Source organism: Oryzias latipes, chromosome 11 (assembly GCF_002234675.1).
Source record: "Oryzias latipes chromosome 11, ASM223467v1".
NCBI lineage: Eukaryota > Metazoa > Chordata > Actinopteri > Beloniformes > Adrianichthyidae > Oryzias > Oryzias latipes.
The window spans coordinates 18,112,291-18,130,713 of NC_019869.2; the positions used below are offsets into that span (position 1 = coordinate 18,112,291).

At 40.6% G+C, this 18,423-nt stretch overlaps 1 protein-coding gene across 1 annotated transcript; it reads right to left on the reverse strand.

The window, feature by feature from the left end:
• Nucleotides 1-6,644: 6,644 nt before the first annotated feature.
• On the reverse strand, nucleotides 6,645-9,947 carry LOC101155862 (cbp/p300-interacting transactivator 3). Its single transcript, XM_004074102.4, has 2 exons — nucleotides 9,801-9,947; nucleotides 6,645-8,483 (listed from the first exon to the last, which is right to left on the reverse strand). Exon 2 carries the CDS (start codon nucleotides 8,466-8,468, stop codon nucleotides 7,743-7,745), a length of 726 nt encoding a protein of 241 aa, XP_004074150.1. The 5' UTR covers nucleotides 8,469-8,483; nucleotides 9,801-9,947; the 3' UTR covers nucleotides 6,645-7,742.
• Nucleotides 9,948-18,423: the final 8,476 nt, after the last annotated feature.

Here is an 18,423-nt window from a genome sequence, read left to right on the forward strand (position 1 = left end):
AAAAAAAAATACTAAATTACAAATTTAAACTTCCCTAGGGATTTCAACCCATTGCCTCCAAACTCCCAGAGTATTTCCAGTGATATTTTAATGATACTTCTACGATTTTGCTAAAATAAAAAATAAAAACAGTGTTGTTTTCTCTGACATAGTTTCTGTGGAGCAAGCAGGAGTTCATTACGAATTTGCTTACAAATTGTGGATGAAACCGTTGGTGTGGAGCGACCCCCTCTTTCCGTCACCCATTGGGTTATATACTCTCCTGCTACAGCTTACTCACGAATTCACACTCCAAGCCTTGCATTACCAGTGCAACAGAAATGGTGAACAATATTGGAGCTTTCCAGCCATACGGTTTTGAGCCAGATGCCAGCTTGGACGAGAAATTTTAAGATTAATTTTCTTTTAATATGTCCTCCATCATCAGAAAAATACCACAAGGAAACATGTGGGACACCCCCCCCCACCCACACACACACACAATTTTAATCACGTGAGTCTTTAAGGCCCCTAAAAAATAAAATCAGATTTAGCAAAACCAACTGAGATAAAAAATGAAAAAAAGGCTTAGAAAGAGTAAAATACAGTTTGTTCTTTTGACAGAATGAAGATAGAAGTGAAATTCACTTATTAGGTTGTGTCATTGTACAGAACGGAATGGAACTGAACATCACAGAACAGGTTGTTGGGTTTTTTGATGGGATTGAACATTTGTTGAAGAGGCTCAGAAATAAAAGCACCTCATGTGACTCAGCACTGCAGTCAACATCTTTGTTGCACATATTCCAGACATTTGTGCATCATTGCTGTTCTTACGTCCTCTGGCCTGAAGCAGCTTCGCTGGAGCACTTGGGTGAGTCATCCAGTGACTATGTGTTTGAGGTGATGATGATGAGGCGAGCAAGGTGGAGCTGAGTCCTGCTGGGAAACGCAAACATCAGCACTGCGGAGTGAATGTTGCACCCTTGGAAGAAAACAACAGTGAACTTCACCGTTCAGACTGCAGGAGAAGGGTTGAATTCTTCGTTGCCATTTAAGGGGTTTCAACCTGGGATGGTAGAAGCTCTGATGGTAGAATGTCAGAAGCGGGAGTTTGAGCAGAGAGTGGCCAACAGGCCTGGACGAGCCCCCACATGTGGATGTGCTCATGGTTGCTACTATCATGAGCTAAGTAGCTCCTAAGAGAAATGTAAACCCTGTAAAACATCATTTTCTATGGAAGAACAAAAGATTTTGTCGTGTGTGATTGTGAATTGACACCTGTCAGCTCCTGAATCAACCCATAAGAACCCGCAATGACAGAAAACTTCAGAAATGTGTTCTGTGGTCCACTTGATTTGTGATATATTCCACACAATATATATATATATATATATATATATATATATATATATATATATATATATATATATATATATATATATATATATATATATATGTTTGGAGAAATGGGTTACGTCCATCTGTAACCTTTTCACGTCAAGTATTTCCACCATTATTTCTTTTGAATTTACTGAATAATTTTGAAAACTGATGAAAAGCTGTCTTCGCTGTCCTCATTTGCCTTTTGTTTGGGCTTGCAACCTCTAACTTTACCTCTTCGCTCCTGTCTGCTGTCTTCTATTCTCTCAGTGTCCCACCTTTTCTTAGTTAATGCTTTCCTCTTAACACTCTCCAGACCTTCATCTTTCCACAACAAAGCCTCCTGATCTGCTTCTTCCCTGTCTCCCTGGTCCCTTTTTCTGTAAGCATCTGAAAGAACCTCCAGATCTTCTGCAGATTGTTTCAACTCCTCCCTAAAAGCAACATAGCAGTCTTCTTTTTAATTAATTTCCACAACTTGGTCCTCTGCTTTTGTCCTCTTCATCTTCCTCACTGCCAGTTATTCTACACTCCACCACCCTGTGCTGTCTGGCTTCATTTTCCCCAAGCCATGCAATCAGTAATTTCTTTCAGATTACATGATCTGCCCAAGATCTAATCAACTTGTGTGCTTCTCCCTCCACTCTTCAATGTCTCCTTGATTTTCTGGTAAAATGCATTCACCTGCCGTTTTGATTATTATGGCAAAGTCCACCAACATCTCTCCTTTTGCATTCCTGTACCAAACACCAAACCTACCCACCACTGCCTCGTCAACTCTATTTCCCTCACCCACATCTGTTAATGTCTCTAACTACTTCAGAGATACCTTGAATCACCGGATCCATGTCCTTGCAGTAATACTCCTTATCCTCTAGCTCGCTTAGCTGACAACATTCAACATCACACCTTGACGTCCAGTTTCAGAGTCATCACCTTATCTGACACTTTTTTTTTTTTACACTGCAACATTCTTAGCAAATTTCTTCTTCAGAATCACTTCTACTTTCTTTGTCTTTTCTAACCCTCTGGTTTTCCCCGTTAAAATCCCTTCATTTAAATGTCTTAATCTTAGTCTCACACTCTTGCCCTTGTTGTTTCTGTCCATGAACATGGCTTACTTGTCTCCTTTGGCATTAGCCCAATTTCCACTGACACTGTACCAACATTGTGAACTTGGTTAACTTGGATTGTTCCCCTTGTGGTTAATTCTCTGCTCCTGTTCTTATCAGTTCTTGTGTCGCCTAAGGTTAAAATGTCTGTATGTTTTAAAGATAACTCTAGGAGAGGGGTCACCGACGCAGTGCCCGCGGGCGCATGGGCGCATTTGTTTTTTGGGGAAATTTTCAGTAAACAGATCCTGTGGAGCCCTTCGTACTACTAGCCCTCATCCTCAAAAAGATTGGTGATCCCTGCTCTAGGACATCCACACATAAAAGTAGGCCCCTTTTATCTGAGATTGAAGGGTTAACAATGACGTTTGTAAAAGAATGTCAAATGTTTGGGGACACTGAGGAGGAGTTGGAATACGGCATGTAGTTTCTCCACACATGACTTCAGAATTTTTGTCTCATTTTTGTGAAATGTTGCTCAACGATTTGTGTGAGTCAATAAAAAAGACAATAAACTTAATGCATATAGTTTAAAGTTTCTCACTGTATGAAAAGCCTTGGGAGGTTATCAGTTTTTAGTTGAACAGATTTGTGAAGCGTGAAAACAGAACAGCAGCAGTTTGATGGCATTTTTTCACAGCGACACTTGAGCTCAGTATTGAGCAACATGGAGGGGTGAGAAATTCTCCTGCGTCAGAGCCTTTTCAGCCTTGAGTGAACTCATGACAGCAACATTGAGTCTGATCTCCTTCAGGCCATGCCAGAAAAAAAACAACACGTGAACACTTGAACAAAACTTTGAAGAGCCATGTAGGTGCAGTTTCATCACTGAAAGGCTCCACGTGAGCTGATGTGTGGTTCAGCAGGGTTTTACAGCACTGAAGGTCACAGAAAGGTGCATCATGCTCTGGTCTTTGCTGTTTACAGTCGCAAAGTTTATTCTGAGGGTGGATAGGAGCCCCGCCTTCATGCAGGAAGTGGCTCAATGAAACTGCTTCCTGTTTATATTTGAAGGAGATAACCCCCTCTTCAGTTCCCACTTTACTTTGTGCAGATGTTATGTCAGAATGGAATTGGAGGACTCGTGTGCAGACGAGTGAAATACAAAAAAATAAAAAACTTGTTTGGAACGTTTTTACTATACTTGCTTGGTTACGAGTTTCCTTTCATTTCAACTATTGAGTAGGACAGTCAACCCAGGTCTTCATAGAGTTGCATTTTTGATCTACTGTTGACTTGATAGCAACCCATGATGCACTGGGCTTTCTGCACATTCAAAAATGTCATGGATGGCTAGGTTTGACTTCTCTCAATGTGAACCCTTTTGACACAACCTGGGCTGTGAATTTGTGCTTTAAAAATTAAACTAGATGATTTTGCACTTTTTACCTTTGTGCATCTGATATTTGTTGTGTAGCTTCAGTTTCCTTTAACCCTCCTATCCTTCTATTAATTACCCTTTTTTTTTATTTCAGATATTTACCAGTACTCCTTGTGAATTTCTTGAACTCCTTTCACCATCCACTGAGTCCTTTTCTTACAAATTTATTTTGAGGGATTTTAAATATAGTGGAAGCTTAAACGAGTCTTGAATTTTAACTTCTTAACAATTTAATAGTTTTATGAGTTCAACAAAAAAATGAACAAATGATTTTCTTGCCAATCTCTGATGGATCTAAATAGTATAAGATCCTTTAAACAGTGATCAAAACACAAAAACCCCTGCATTTCTTTATAAAAAATTGTTTAGGGTATAAGGGTGTAAAAAATGGTAATTTAAAAGGTTAATATCCTTAAAATTATTTATTTATGGTTGTTTTAGGATGAGCGAAAATTGATCAATGAACTGATGACAAACTGAGTATTTTGAGGTCATATTGGTGAGAAGTGTAAACAGCATTCATGTGTCACAAATTGCTGGGTCTGATAAAGAGGATGTGCGCTCTTGTATTTACCTCGGTTATGAACTGCATGACTCAGAGAGCTGTGAGTTCAGCAGCATGTTTTGTACACATTTATAGTGTGTGGCTATGACCGAGCTAAACATCAGCTGAAGCACCTCCTTCTTACTATTTTTTTATCAGTAGATGGGCTTGCTGTTATGTTTTTAAACCTGGTTTCCCATCAAATAATGAGCAGAATGCATGATTTCATCACTTATCAACTTTGAAATGTTTTCCAGGTCCTGAGGCAGCCCCACACTATGACACTACCACCGCCTTGCTTGACTCTTGTTCTTACTGCCACCTGAGTCCAGGTTTTTGGGGATGCAAACCTTCCAGAAAATTCTTCTTCTATCTCATCAGAATATTTGTCCTGATTTTGGGAATAATCCAGATGTTTCTAACTCTGCTCAGTGGTGTCGTTCTCTCTGAAATCTCATGGAAATACACACAACTGCTTTCATATGCAGCACATCCTTCTATGTCACAGCATGTCCCCATTATAATCTGTCGATATTTCTCATATTTGTAATGGCTTTCTACAACCTTTTTAATGTCTTATTGGTTGGTGTGATACAAATACTTTTATTGATCAATCCGTAGGTGCAACAAGATTTAACCTCCAACACAAAAACGCTTCTAATTATGTCAGAAAGTCTCCAGGTTTGTTGTCAGTCTTTTTCCTGACAAAACCTCCAATGTGGCATTTGCAAAAAAGATGCTAATTATAGTAACAATACTAACAACTCCTTTTATGATGGTTTCCTTCAACATAAAACACCTTGTTTCAGCACCAGTTGTGTCAGGACACTTTTATAAATAAAGTCGACTTGACAAGGTGCTGACATGACTGTTTTAGATGTGTGCTTTGCTGATGGGTTCAAAACTATTAACAATATGTAAGTTACCATGACAGAAACATGTTTGATGTGGAATATGATTTAAACAATGAAAACATGATGCTCTTTAAATAAATATTTTATTTCAAAATAAATATGTTTTCTTGAAATAGAATCAAAAACATTACAAAAAGCTTTATGGGAGGAGAAAGGCAGAGGGGGGAGGAGGATGTTCCCCAAAACAAATGATGTGTAATTTGGAGTACAATCTCACATTTATTTACTTTCTTCAGACGAGTGGCATTCTGTACATTCTCGGCAGCTCTGTGGGTCATAGGTCGTTCCCCCATGTTCACCTGAATATGCAGTCTAGTCTGGTTGTGCTCTGCCCATACATACAGCCATGCTGTTTCCAAAAGCAGTACCTTTTCGAGACATCACAGGTCAGCCACTGATTTACATTTACACCAGACGATGTTGTGTCAAAGGTTCCTCAAACATCTCAAGACCAACTTCACCTCTAGTCTACAGTACGAAGATACGATACACAAAAGGCTTCTGATGTGATTCAAGCTGTTGTTAGCTCACGCCTGGAGCAATTCTGACTGTGGGCTTATGAGTTTGACCTTGTTGTCTGGACTTTACAGCAGTGTCTGAATGCCCTTTTTTGGATTGTGAGCTTACAGACTTCGAATCTCTGAAGAGGAATAGCTTAGTCAGCTCGAAAGCTACAACATCCTCGGCAACGTACGTTCAAGTGACCACTTCCAATAAAAAGCCTATGTAAATGCAAATTTTGGCCTTCAGTGTTCAAAACTTTTGAGCTCACACATCGCTATGCAAGTTTCTACGACCGTTTACGTACAAAATGTGTGGCCATTTAATGTGCAATGAAAGTTAAACCAGGTTGAACTTTGACCAATAGGAGACTCGGATTTGGTAGTGAAGTATGGAGGCGTCCCTTCAGGTTCATGGAAGTGCCAGCCGTTTGAAAATTGATCATGAAGGAGTAATTAATCCCGGTTTGTGCCCAGCTGGATTTATATGTCTTTCATATATCAAAATAGACCTGTGTAAGAAAAAACAAGTCTAGAGCAAAATTCATTAAAATTTGCACCACTTCGACATTTCGCATCAAGCCTAAGTGGCAGACATGTGCTAGTAAAGAGTAGCAGAAGAAAAAGAAGAATTCCCTCCCTGCTTGTCTGGTGTGAACACCATGTGCTAAATGTGCATCCGAGGGCTTCTAGCATTTTCTTGAACGCGTGTCACATGCCCAGTGTGAACGTAGCATGACCCGACAAGCCTGCAAAGCTGTAATGTCTGCATTGGTCTCATTTAAAAATGGGCTTGAAAACAAAAACACATCATAACGTGTCTTTTTTTTTAAATTTACCATTCACCAGGGAATGTACAAGCTAACTTGATTTAAGACGCGTGTGTGAGCACATCAAGTCTGATCACTAGAAAAGCAGCAAAGTAAGCTAAAACGAAACGTTTGGTCTTTCAAGCCTGAAAACATCAATTCCACAGGTACTGGCAACCTTAAGAAAAAATTTAAATCATGGAACTGTCAGATTTAGCACCTTCTGACAGTCAGTCGAATCAGTATATAGATGCACATAAACATAAGCAGTCGATTCAATAATCCTCAGTCATAAAAAATCCTTTCCGTTTTGTTACTCACACATTAATGCCATTGTGCTTCCATAAACCAAGGACTCCAGTGGCTGTAGTAAAGAAATAAATGTTTGAGATGTGGCAGTGAAGTTCCTCTAATATAAGATTTTTGTTTCCTTTTAACGATTCAAGCACAGACTGTTAGGTAGCTTCAATTTTGATATTATAAAAGGTTTGATCAGTCAAAGACAATAAAAGGCAAAAAAAACGATGCTGGCCATCTGGCTTGAAGTAGTCTTCGTAAAACCCACCAGACTGCCACACCTCCCAGTACACCAGCTCTCCAGTCACATGTTGTAGGAGGTCATAGTGAAGAGCCAGCCTTCAGAAACTCAAAAATGTTAAAACATTTCCCCCTCCTGATGCCTCTTTTTTATAAAATCAGTGACTGACAGGTTTGCTACAGCAAAAAAAGGACTTTCAGAGATGAAATTCATTTACAGATGCCACAGAACCAGATGAAGAGTCTTCAGACTTCCTTCTTCTGTTGGTTTTACAGCAATCTAAAAGCTTTCGCACTGTAGGCACGTGAGCTGAGGGCCGCTACATCAGGATGCCCCGGTTTGACCAAGGGCAACAGATCTTACTGGCTTCCAACTTTAACAAAAGAAACCTGGCACTTGAACAGCATTTTTGCTTTATAAAAGTCTTCCAACACCGGCAGACGGGGTCAGTGTGGAGACGTATCTAACACCGTCACACGAGCGGGAGCAACCAAGATTGTCTCCTTTTGCTGTCATACTGTTGCCACCTAGTCCCTCGTTGGGCAGGTCCAGTCCACGAATAGGAGCTTCTGGCAAAACTGTTCAACAGCTCACAGTGCTCGGCTGCTGTTTGCACACAAAGTCTGATATGAAGTCAAACTCGTTTTGCCCCAGGAAGAGTTCAGGAAGCTCCTGAACACGGTCTAAGCCCAATTCCAACACCAAAGAAGTCAAAACCTCTTCGTCAATCAGGTCCATGTCCATTCCATTTAGCCCCAAAGGTCCACCAATGTGGGGCATGTTTGGAAGTTGGGTCTGTCCCATCCTGTATTGGCTCCCATTGGGTAAGTGATGGCCATTGGCAGAGCTCAGTGGGTGTCCGTGATATTGAGTATTGAGTTTCTGCAGGTGCATGCTGGCCATGAGCTGCTGGGATGTGAGGTTACCATGGAGATATTGCTGTGGGTGTCCACCCTGCTGCTGCTGCTGCTGTTGTTGTTGTTGCTGTGTGTGCATGTGGTGGTGGTGATGCTGCTGCTGCTGCTGCTGCTGTAGGCTTTGGCCATTGTAAATCATGTTTCCGGACATCATCTGTTGATGATGGTTGGTCATAGCAGCTCCATTCACAGGACCACCCATGCCTCCTGGTCCTACCATTGCCGGTCTGTGTCTCATGGCGGCCTCCATGTTATTCTGATGGTTCCTCCCATAATGCATCACCTGGCCGTTAGGTAGACTTCGCAGGCCGGACTGGCCATTGTGTTGCGGGCCTCCATTCAGGCCCATCCTGAAGGCATGTGTCATGGGTATCATCATGTGTTCAGCCATGGTTGTTTGGTCTTCCTGAGGACAGAAAGCAGAGACCACAATCAGGGAAAAGCATCAATTAGGATTGTTGTGATTGAAAGTCTATAAAACAAGCAGATCTTGAGAAACAAAATGATGATACAAAAAGATTTTTAGGAACAAAAGCGGGGATGGCTCCAGATGTGGAGACACAATAACCAGCCTAACCCAATAAAATCAGATGTGCAAGAAGAATCAACGTAAGCTAATTGTGTAAAGTTTGGTTTAAACTTCTGTCATGTGACCGACACAAAGAAAAACAACAAATAGCTACATAGGTTCTTCTAAGGGAGAGGGACTTGTCTGCAGAAAAGTTGACAGCTGACATCATCGTCCGGAAGCGGAAAAAACGTATTAAAGCTTACAATTTTTTCACCAAAAAAAAGGGGGGGGGACTTGTGGTTCTGGATGTTGATTTATGTTCCAAGCAAGCTGAAGCTGACATGTGAAAACTATTGTACAAACTGACTACCAAGATGATCAAAAGCTGCATTGAGTTTTGCATGATATGGTATATTTCTATTAGAATCAAGGTCAATTGGAAACAGAAAATGTCAAAGAATCTGGGCTTCTCATTTATCTCACATTAGTCTCAATTTAGTTTTCCACTTGTGTGGATTCATGGGTGCAAAGAAAAAGACCAATTGGATATAGTTTGGAAACATCATGATGAGACTAGCTTGAGAAAACTTTTTTTTTAATAATTCCAGTGACAAAAAAGCTAAGAGCATTTTTTTTCTACAAAAATGTAGAAAAGCAATAAACATTTTGAAAAATGTATTTGGAAATGCTCCAATGACTTGACAACAAATGAAGTTCAAAGAGTTGAAGGGTGAATCTCTTTTAGTAGTTGATACTCCAAACCCTGAAGTGAAAGACTAAAGCCATTGTTCACAAGCAGAAGTTTCCACACAGCAAATACTAAAACAAAACGTTTTGTCTTTTGTCAATGGACACTGTTTGACTCAACAGGTGGGAACTTAGTGTTTTGGAAGGCTTCATATCAGAAGCATCTTGAATCATCAGAAGGAAAAACATTTCTCAGCTAGTTTCTCTCTGAAGCTTCTATTGAGGCTAAAGAGCATCACACACCTCCATAACAGAAAAAGATAATAGCAGGACCGCTGCAGCCAAAAGGACGCCGGAATGCTGAACCACAACAACCAACCCCCCCTTCCTATTCACACATGCGCCCCTCTGCGCAGATCTCACACGAAGATACACGCAGATCGAGGAGCTGTGCGCTCAACCCGAGGAGCAGGACCGACGCGCAAGCAGAAAAGGAGCACGCGGGACAGGAGGGGGCGCCGTCACCTGTTCAGAGGGCAGCTGGACTCAGGTTCGGACGGAGAAGTTTGGACTGGTGCCGGCTCGGTGCTCCGGTGATGCTCCGCTACATGCAGCTCGGCAGCGGACTTCAAGCGCGCCTCGGTCGTCAGAAGAGTTTGTTTTCTGGGTCAACTCCGGGATTATATACACGGAGGGAGGGAGAGAGGGCGGGTGGCAGAAGGAGGAGCTGCAGTCCTCTCCTTCTCCTTTGTTGCTATTGGTCCTCCCACCTAATCGCTGTGCAAAGAAGCATGCACCCACCGCCCCCGCTGGTGCGCTGGGATACGCACGTCCTCGGCGTGCGCTGCGTCCCGTGGAGCCTTCAGTGCCGTCTGCACCCCAGCGAGGGGGGGGGGGGGGGGGCGTAGGGTTCCATGTACAGCCCGGTGAGACTGCAGGACAAAGAAACAACATCTAAACAGAAATAACACAATTATTTACAATAATGTCAACAGAGGCTAGTGAATAAAAGATGATTCAGAGACATTAATAATTCCTGCAGCTATACTATTAATAATATTTCAGAACATCTTCTTTATTTCAAAGTTGAAACCTGGTTATTAAGTTATGAAGACTCAAAAATGTCAGAGCCTTGAAGGTAAGCCACGTTTCTGACAAAATAAGTAAATCAAACTTCGAAAAAAGATGTCCACAAAAAAACCTATGAGGACAAGACATCTGGAAAAGGCTGGAGGGATTAAATTCAGGAGTCCATCATCTGTTTCAAATCAAACTTCGTTGCAAAAACAATTTAAAAAATAGTTGAATGCAGTCTCTCTTGAATTTCCCACATTTTGGGAATTTACAGCAATCAGATCAGATTGAGCCTCAACTAAAAAAACATCAATGGAATTAATGTAGTACCACTGCCAGATGAAAACTCGGACACTTTCACTTTACACAGACCCCTACAGCCCCAGCAATATACTTTGTCTTTAGATTTATTAATTAGGATCCAGATGGACAAAAGTTAGGATCTACCGGTATTCTCTTTATTGACCATCAAATTAGTCAAGTGTAGGACAGCTTTACTGAGCACACTTCAACACCCGTCGGGACTCTTGGCTCTGTTACGGATTGGTGTTTAAGAACCCAGATGAAGAGTAAGGCTTTGATGCAAAGGGACAAGTTGAAGACTGTTTAATGACAGTAACAAAGATCACCTCACAAGACAGAAAAACAAAGGGAAGGTCAGTAAATCAAAACCCAAGGCAGCGCAGCTGCAACATGAAATGACAACAAAACACTCCAACGCATGACATAAAACAAGGTGACTTAAATAGGCAGACAATTTAATCAACAAACAAGGTGCAGCTGTGGACTCCAGCAGGAAGCACAGGTGAGTGGGCGGAGCAGCAAGGAGAGGCCACAGCAGACCTGCACGAGATCATAAAGTGAAAAACAAAACAAGCAGAACGTGTCAGGTTCACTTCCAAAAATGAGCCTGACCAAATAACGGCTGGTTTCTGTGACGCCACATAGCTAGACACATCTCTTCTGCAACTGAAAGTTGTAAAAGATGAAAGACTTTGTCTTTGATTCATATTTTTTAACATCTCAAATGATTTGTCCTTTGTCAAAATCTGCAGTTCTCGTTTTCCTGTAGCCCCAGAAATGCAGTTATGCGTTATTTTCAGTTCACATCAGTAAAATCTGTGACATGAAAAAAAAAAAACTTTGTTTGTCGGATGACCTACTTTCTTCCAGGTGTTCACAGTTTGTTTTATAACTGCACCTTCAGTGCATTTTGCACCACATTAGCTGTTAGCAAGAAGGAAGAGGAGGTTACTGCATCCGTGAAAAAAACAAAACAGGATGGATGGATGGATGGCTCCAATAATGAATGGATCACATACACGTTTTTTTAGGAATTTTTCCTTACCGCGAAGGGGGGTCTAAGGGCAGGGATGCCAGTATAGCTTAGTCAGTTTGTTAGTTCATTTTAGTATTTTCCTATTGAACTCTTTGTATTCATGATCCTGTTGAGTTCATGTTTTACTTCGAAGCCCATCGAGACGACTGTTGTTGTGATTTTGGGCTATACAAATAAAATTGAATTGAATACATGGATACATACATGGAAAGAAAAAAAGATAAAACAAATAGACGGACACATTGATAGATGAATGTATGATTGTTTAATGTGGAATTGGTAGGCTCAACGGATGGGCCAAATGAATGGATGGATAGATGGAAAGACAAACAATAAGATGGATGTATGTATGTATGGAAGGATAAATTATTAAATAGAAGGATGAATAGGTGGGTTGGATGGATGGAAGGAAGGACAGATGACTAGATAGATAAATGAATGACTGAATTAAATGGATGGACAGATGGAGGGATAAATGAATAGATGGATGAATAGACGGTTGGATGACTGGTTGAATGAATGAATGAATGAATGAATGAATGAATGAATGAATGAATGAATGAATGAATGAATGAATGAATGAATGAATGATTAACTAGAGTGATACACAGTTGGGTTGGATGGAAGATTTAATACATAGGTTGGATGGATAGGCACATGGAGGAGTTGAGTGGATGGATGATAAATTTAAGGATGAATGAACAAATGCATGGATAGACTCTTGGATGGCTAAGTATAATGGATGAATGGAAGGACACATGACCCGATAGAAAAAAGAGTGATTGGGTCATATGGATAGACGGAAGGATGAATGAAGAGATGCATGGATAGAGTTGATTTGATTTTGATTTTATTGATTTATTTCAAGCAATGTAGTCATAGAAGGTCAGATAAATGACTGGGTTGAATGAATGGGTGTAGGTAAAGAAAAGGACGAATGAATATACAGATGAATGAATGGATGTGATGGATGGATGGATGGATGGATGGATGGATGGATGGATGGATGGATGGATGGATGGATGGATGGATGGATGGATGGATGGATGGATGGATGGATGGATGGATGGATGGATGGATGGATGGATGGATGGATGGATGGAAGAATGGATGGATGGATGGATGGATGGACGGACAAACCCTGTCGCGGTGCTTTTATTTATACCTAAACGTCCTTATGATTGTGTCAAAGCTTCTCTGTTTGTCCCGGAAAGTAGTGCTGCTGATCTCTGTCTTTTTTCGGTTTCAGTTTCTCAGCTGCAGCTATTTCAGACCTCTTTAAGTCGGCTGCATTTCATCAGGGTTGGTTTATTCTTTGTTGAAATTGTCCGATTGGTTCAGTCCCTGTAAGTCAGCTGTCGTGTTTCTGTCGTGTTTCATCATGCTACTCTGACCCCACTTTGTCTGGGCTTTCATTCATCTTTGATTTATTTCTGTCTCAGAAAAAGAGGTGTGTTTGTGGTTCCGGACAGGAAAAAGTAAAACATTGTTATGGTTTAAACAAACATGTCTGGATGCAAAAACATTTTAATTAAAGGGGTTTCTACAAGCACATGATGTGACGTCTGTCTGAAACCTCAAATAATAAAAATACGCTCAATAGGATATAAGGAAGATTTAATGGGTCAGGTAAATATTGCAAAATCTACATGGGAGTCAGGAGAACAGCATGAAGGTCTTCCAGGTGGCAGATCTGAGAAAATGAAATGAGGAACGACATGAAGAGGACAGCTGCTGACAGGTTAGGGTTAAATAAAAAGTCCAACATCCAAACAGTCTATAAATCCAAGCAGGAACAAAGCAGGAGGCAAGGACTGTGGCTTTATACACTCTGGCACCAGAGACCAGTCAGAATTTATGGGAGGGGCTACAATTGATGACAATTACCAATTAGCAGGGAGGGGCTAGAGCACAATCATGACACGTTGTGTTAAGGCCATTTGACGAGGGGAAGCTGAGGACATTATGATGGTTGTTCTCAGGTTCCTCCAAACTGTTTATTACCGTCCACTACTCTTAAAGCTGTCATTGGCTGTCAGTCACAGCTGTGTGCAATGATGTGACAAACCTTCAAGCTGGGCCTTACTTGAACTCGAACGCTAATGGCCCACTGTGATAAGAAATCGCTGTGACAGTTCGTCAAAGAAACAAACGCTCTTTGTTATGGATCATCATTACGACAAACTGCTTTATTTTCTGCATATTAAATGTGTGTTTCAAGCATTATTGAGTTGGTAAAAGCTGATGCCAAAAGGCTTTGGATGGCAGCTTGGGTAATATTTATGTTACCAAGGGAGCCTTTCTTAGTTGTGTTTTGTTTTCTTTTTATGAATACTCCCTCCCATTTCATGACTCACTCTTCCTTTCTAATCCTTCCTCAACCACCAGTGTCCGCTCACACGTTGTCCTCCCTCCTATGCTAATTGATGTCACAACAGGATTAATGCAGTTTTGTAAAAGGCTGCATTTATTTGCAACAGAATGGTGCAGGGCAATCACAACAAACCCACGTGTCTCCTGGCCCCATTCAGACGAATGAGGAACACCAGCAAATAGATTTGCAAAAGGTCACTGCAGTAAATGCCTCTTAACAACAATAAAAAATGCACGGCGAGGAAAGCTGTCACTGGACTCCAGTCAAAAGTGTGCAACATTCATTAATGTCTCTGTTCACTGACATTTATGATAAATACGGCTGATGTTTTATCACATCTGCACGCTTCCGTGTCTCACGCTATAGGAAACAGCTGCGCGCACCAAACATGTTCAGCTCTAATGAACGTCAGCATCAGCAGGAATATGAAAAACAAAACATTTTAAACGTTATGCTAATAATAATCAAGTGTTCTTTTCACAAAGGTCATCATTCAGTTTAGGGTGTTTGTTTCAAAGTTTTCATAGTTTCAAAGAGAATCCTGCAGTTTTGCATTTGTTTTCAGAGAAGAAGGTTTCATCTGAACATTTGGTATGAATCCAAAGGTTTGCTTTTATAGGAACAGTAGGATTTTTCACCTGTTTGATAATCCTAATATCTAATAAGCCAGTTGCCGGCAGCATGTCTGGACATTTAGGCATTGTGAACTTTAAACAATTCATTCATCCATTTTCCAAAATTGCTGTTCGAGATAAAAGGAGTGCCGGAGTCTACCCAACTACAGAAGGGTGAAGGTGGGGTACATCCTGGACAATTTGTCTATCACAGGGCAACACAGAGACAGAAAACAAAACAGAAATGATCACACCAGGCATGAGTCACACGCTTGTAAGTTAGATCACTGTTTTTTAACCTTTTTTGAGCCAAGGTTCACTTTTTCCTTCACAAAAACCATAAGAGCAACCAAAAAAGTAAAAAAAAACAGGCAAACTGCACCTGGGGTCACTCCTTCTCTGGCTCTGGGATGGGGCAGGGCAACTCTTTTGGGGCTCGTGGTTGCTCTGGGCGACACCTATCAGGCAGCTAGGCTGGTTGGCCCTCTTTAGGGGGGGCACCTGGTAGGGTCTGCCAGCTGTCCCCGACTTACCCTCTTCCTCATATAATCACTCATTAGGGTGGGGGGGGGGGCTGCGATGCACCTTTGGGTGAGGTGCTACTTTGTAGTGGTCCCCCTACCATGGTTGCCATATGGAAACGGATCCTCACCTCCCTCTCGGTTTTAATTGCACCTTAGACACGTAGGACCCTTGGGTTCTGGGTCTTGCCCTCTTGCGCCGGCCTTCTCCAAAATTCCAACTATGGGTGAGCCTGGTCGGACCATCTATATATACATTTTTGGAACCAACAGGTATGTTTGTGACATTTTTGATTTGATTTGATTTGAAATGGTTTATTTCAAGCAATCAAATAAGACTAATACACAAAAACAATACAAATCATCAGTTATACATTCATACAATGACCTATCAAACTGAGGATAATTAGACATTAATAAATATTGCTTGAAAGGGAGTGGAAGTAATTGAACTTATATAATCCCACCCCGTTCCACTGTAACCATTTTATTACATGATTTTTTATTACATGATCATTATCCGGTTCCTAACTTTTATCAGACAGAATTGAGAATCCTGAAATGTCAATTAAGCACATGACAAAGTTGAATTACTTAATTATGTAAAAATAACTATTTTAGAAATCAACATGGCAAATTCAGATCGGTTATTCAAAATATATGCAGATTATGTTACTTATAAAAGTCATTTAAATGATTAAAAAATAATATTATATCGGTAAAATAGACATAACACTGTTTCAAAAATCTTCATAGCAATAAATGCTCAAGTATCAAAATTAAAATATGTACAAAATTACATCAGGAAAAATCATGAATCAATTTTTCCATTTTTGGAGCAAGTGAAGTAATATCATTAGAAATCAATCAATTTCAGCATTTTCAATAATTGATTAAGCATTTTTCTTATTTTGTTTTTTAATTTTTAATTTTTAAATTTGATTGTGTGTGGACAGGCCCCGCCCCTTTTAGACTTGTATTACATCTAAACCTAACCGTAATGATTATAAACATCCAGCAACGTGTTGTATGCTGCTTCATGGTTTTACTCCCCTTTCTATAATCACCCATACCTACCCTTTCAGCTCTCATCTGTTTGCTCAGCTGTTGGACAGGAAAAAGTAAAATAAAAAAGAAAGGGAAACTCTGTAGTCTGTACTTAAAAAAAATACCGGCTCCTCCTGGATCTACGTGTATTTTTTATAATAGTTGTAGCTCAAAAAGCTTGAAGTTGCAGCAGTTTTCGATCTCGTAGAAAGCTACACTGCTAAATTCAAACGTTAGCTGTTATTTTTGTTGTAATTGAGAGACTTTATAAGGAAGTGAATCTGTTTATCACATCTGATTGGTTAGCCTCCAAGAGTGATTGGTGGAGACAGTCAAGGGGTCAGACTCTATCCAAAATGAGAGCAATTGGCCAAAGTTGCAGCAAAATTGCGGTACAGTCATTCGTGTCTTAAATAGAAAACGAAGGAAAAAGTATTTCATGATCTTTCAGATGTCTAACTACTCACTGTGAAACGTAGGCCTGTTTAGATGAACACAGAGCTGATATCCTGACAATAGTAAATTTGTTTAGGACCAATTACGTGAAATTGAACAATTTTGCGGTACACTTGCGGTACACAGCAACACATTTGTTGATACCACTGAATTAGAGCTCCATTTAACTGTCTTTGACCAAAAACAAGACTTACACGTGCATTAAAAGAGTAAGAAAAGGGTTAAATTCCAGCCGTTTAGCAATAAACTCCTGTTCAACAAACTCTCTGATCACTTGTGAGTTTGAAAGTGACAAGAGTGCAGGAAATGTTGAGCTGCAGCATTACAGTCAACAAGAGCAGCAACTGCAAAGTAAAAGTTCAAGGATATAAACTCAAAACCAAAAGCTTTTATACGTTTATTACTGCATGAAATATTTACAGATCACATTTAGTTACACAGACTAAAAAGATAATAAAAACAGGGGGATTAGCACACACGTGCACTGGTGTATCTGTGTGCACGTGCGTAAATGCACGCCCTTTTGATCTGGCACGTCACCCAGCTCTGCACCCTTTGTTTCTGGTAGCATAAAAAAGAACCAAGTTGAATTCTAAAAACAAGTGAACATCTTGAAGCTCATTGAAAAAAATTAGGGTTTCCACTTGAACAACCTAACCATTCTGAGTCTCGTGAGTTTGAGGAACTAGGTAAAGAAAGACCACTCTGTTTTAACATATCTCACGTAATGGCAGCAGAAAAGAAAAGCAGGTTTATTTTAAGGAGCCAAAGTCTTAATTCTTTTTTAAGTTTACTGTTGTCATCCAAAATTCTGTAATGGGCCAAAAACTACACTTTTCTCGTGTAATCCTTGGTGAAAGTAAGCTAGCTGAACACAGAATTGATCTTTGTTTGTGACTACTGGCACTTTCAGTGTTGTAACGCTGGGAACTCTCCATATAGACCAATTTGTTCTTTGAGGACAAAATCCAAACCATCCAGTGGGTGGATTTTTTCTCTGGGGAATAGCAATGGAGATTTGGGCCTAAATTACACAGTTGTTTACTGAAAGTATTGTTTTCCCCTGTCATATCTGTATGCACAGATGGTAAATTTTGTTAGATTTTTCTGAAGTTTAATGTCCAAGAGTTGTAAAAACATTGCACGCACACCTTTGGCTTAATTTCAACACTGACTTTATTCAAGTCTTGCAGGTTAAAGAGCATAGAAGTAATTTGATTCAATAAATCTGCCTTATCAGCTGAGGTCAAAGCTGACACCGTCAACGTCGTAAATCTGTCCAGCAACATTGTTTGTTTCCACCATGTGAGACCCACGACACCGAGGGAGGAGGGATATCCCACCTGCTGCCCCAGGTAACAGAAACAAGAGCACACATTGTTTTATGGCTCTGTGTTTGGCTGTGTGTGCAAACCACATCTGCTGGTGCATGTGCGCTGTCCCACCCAGCCCCCATGCATGTGTTTGCGCAGGGGGAAGGGAGCGCCGCTCTCAGATTCCCCAGTTGCTTAGTTGGAGCTGAAGCTTTGCCTCTGCTACATGGCCAACTTGTCCTTATCCAGGACAGAATTGAAACTGAGTCCGAAATCCATGAGTACCAGTTTTGGATAAGATCTGAATGTAGTTTAACCTCTTAAGACTCTGGCTAAGGTAACCCTCTACACACGTCGCAGGGCCCCAGATAAGCAGAATTAAATACTGTGGTAACATAACCCAAAATGTG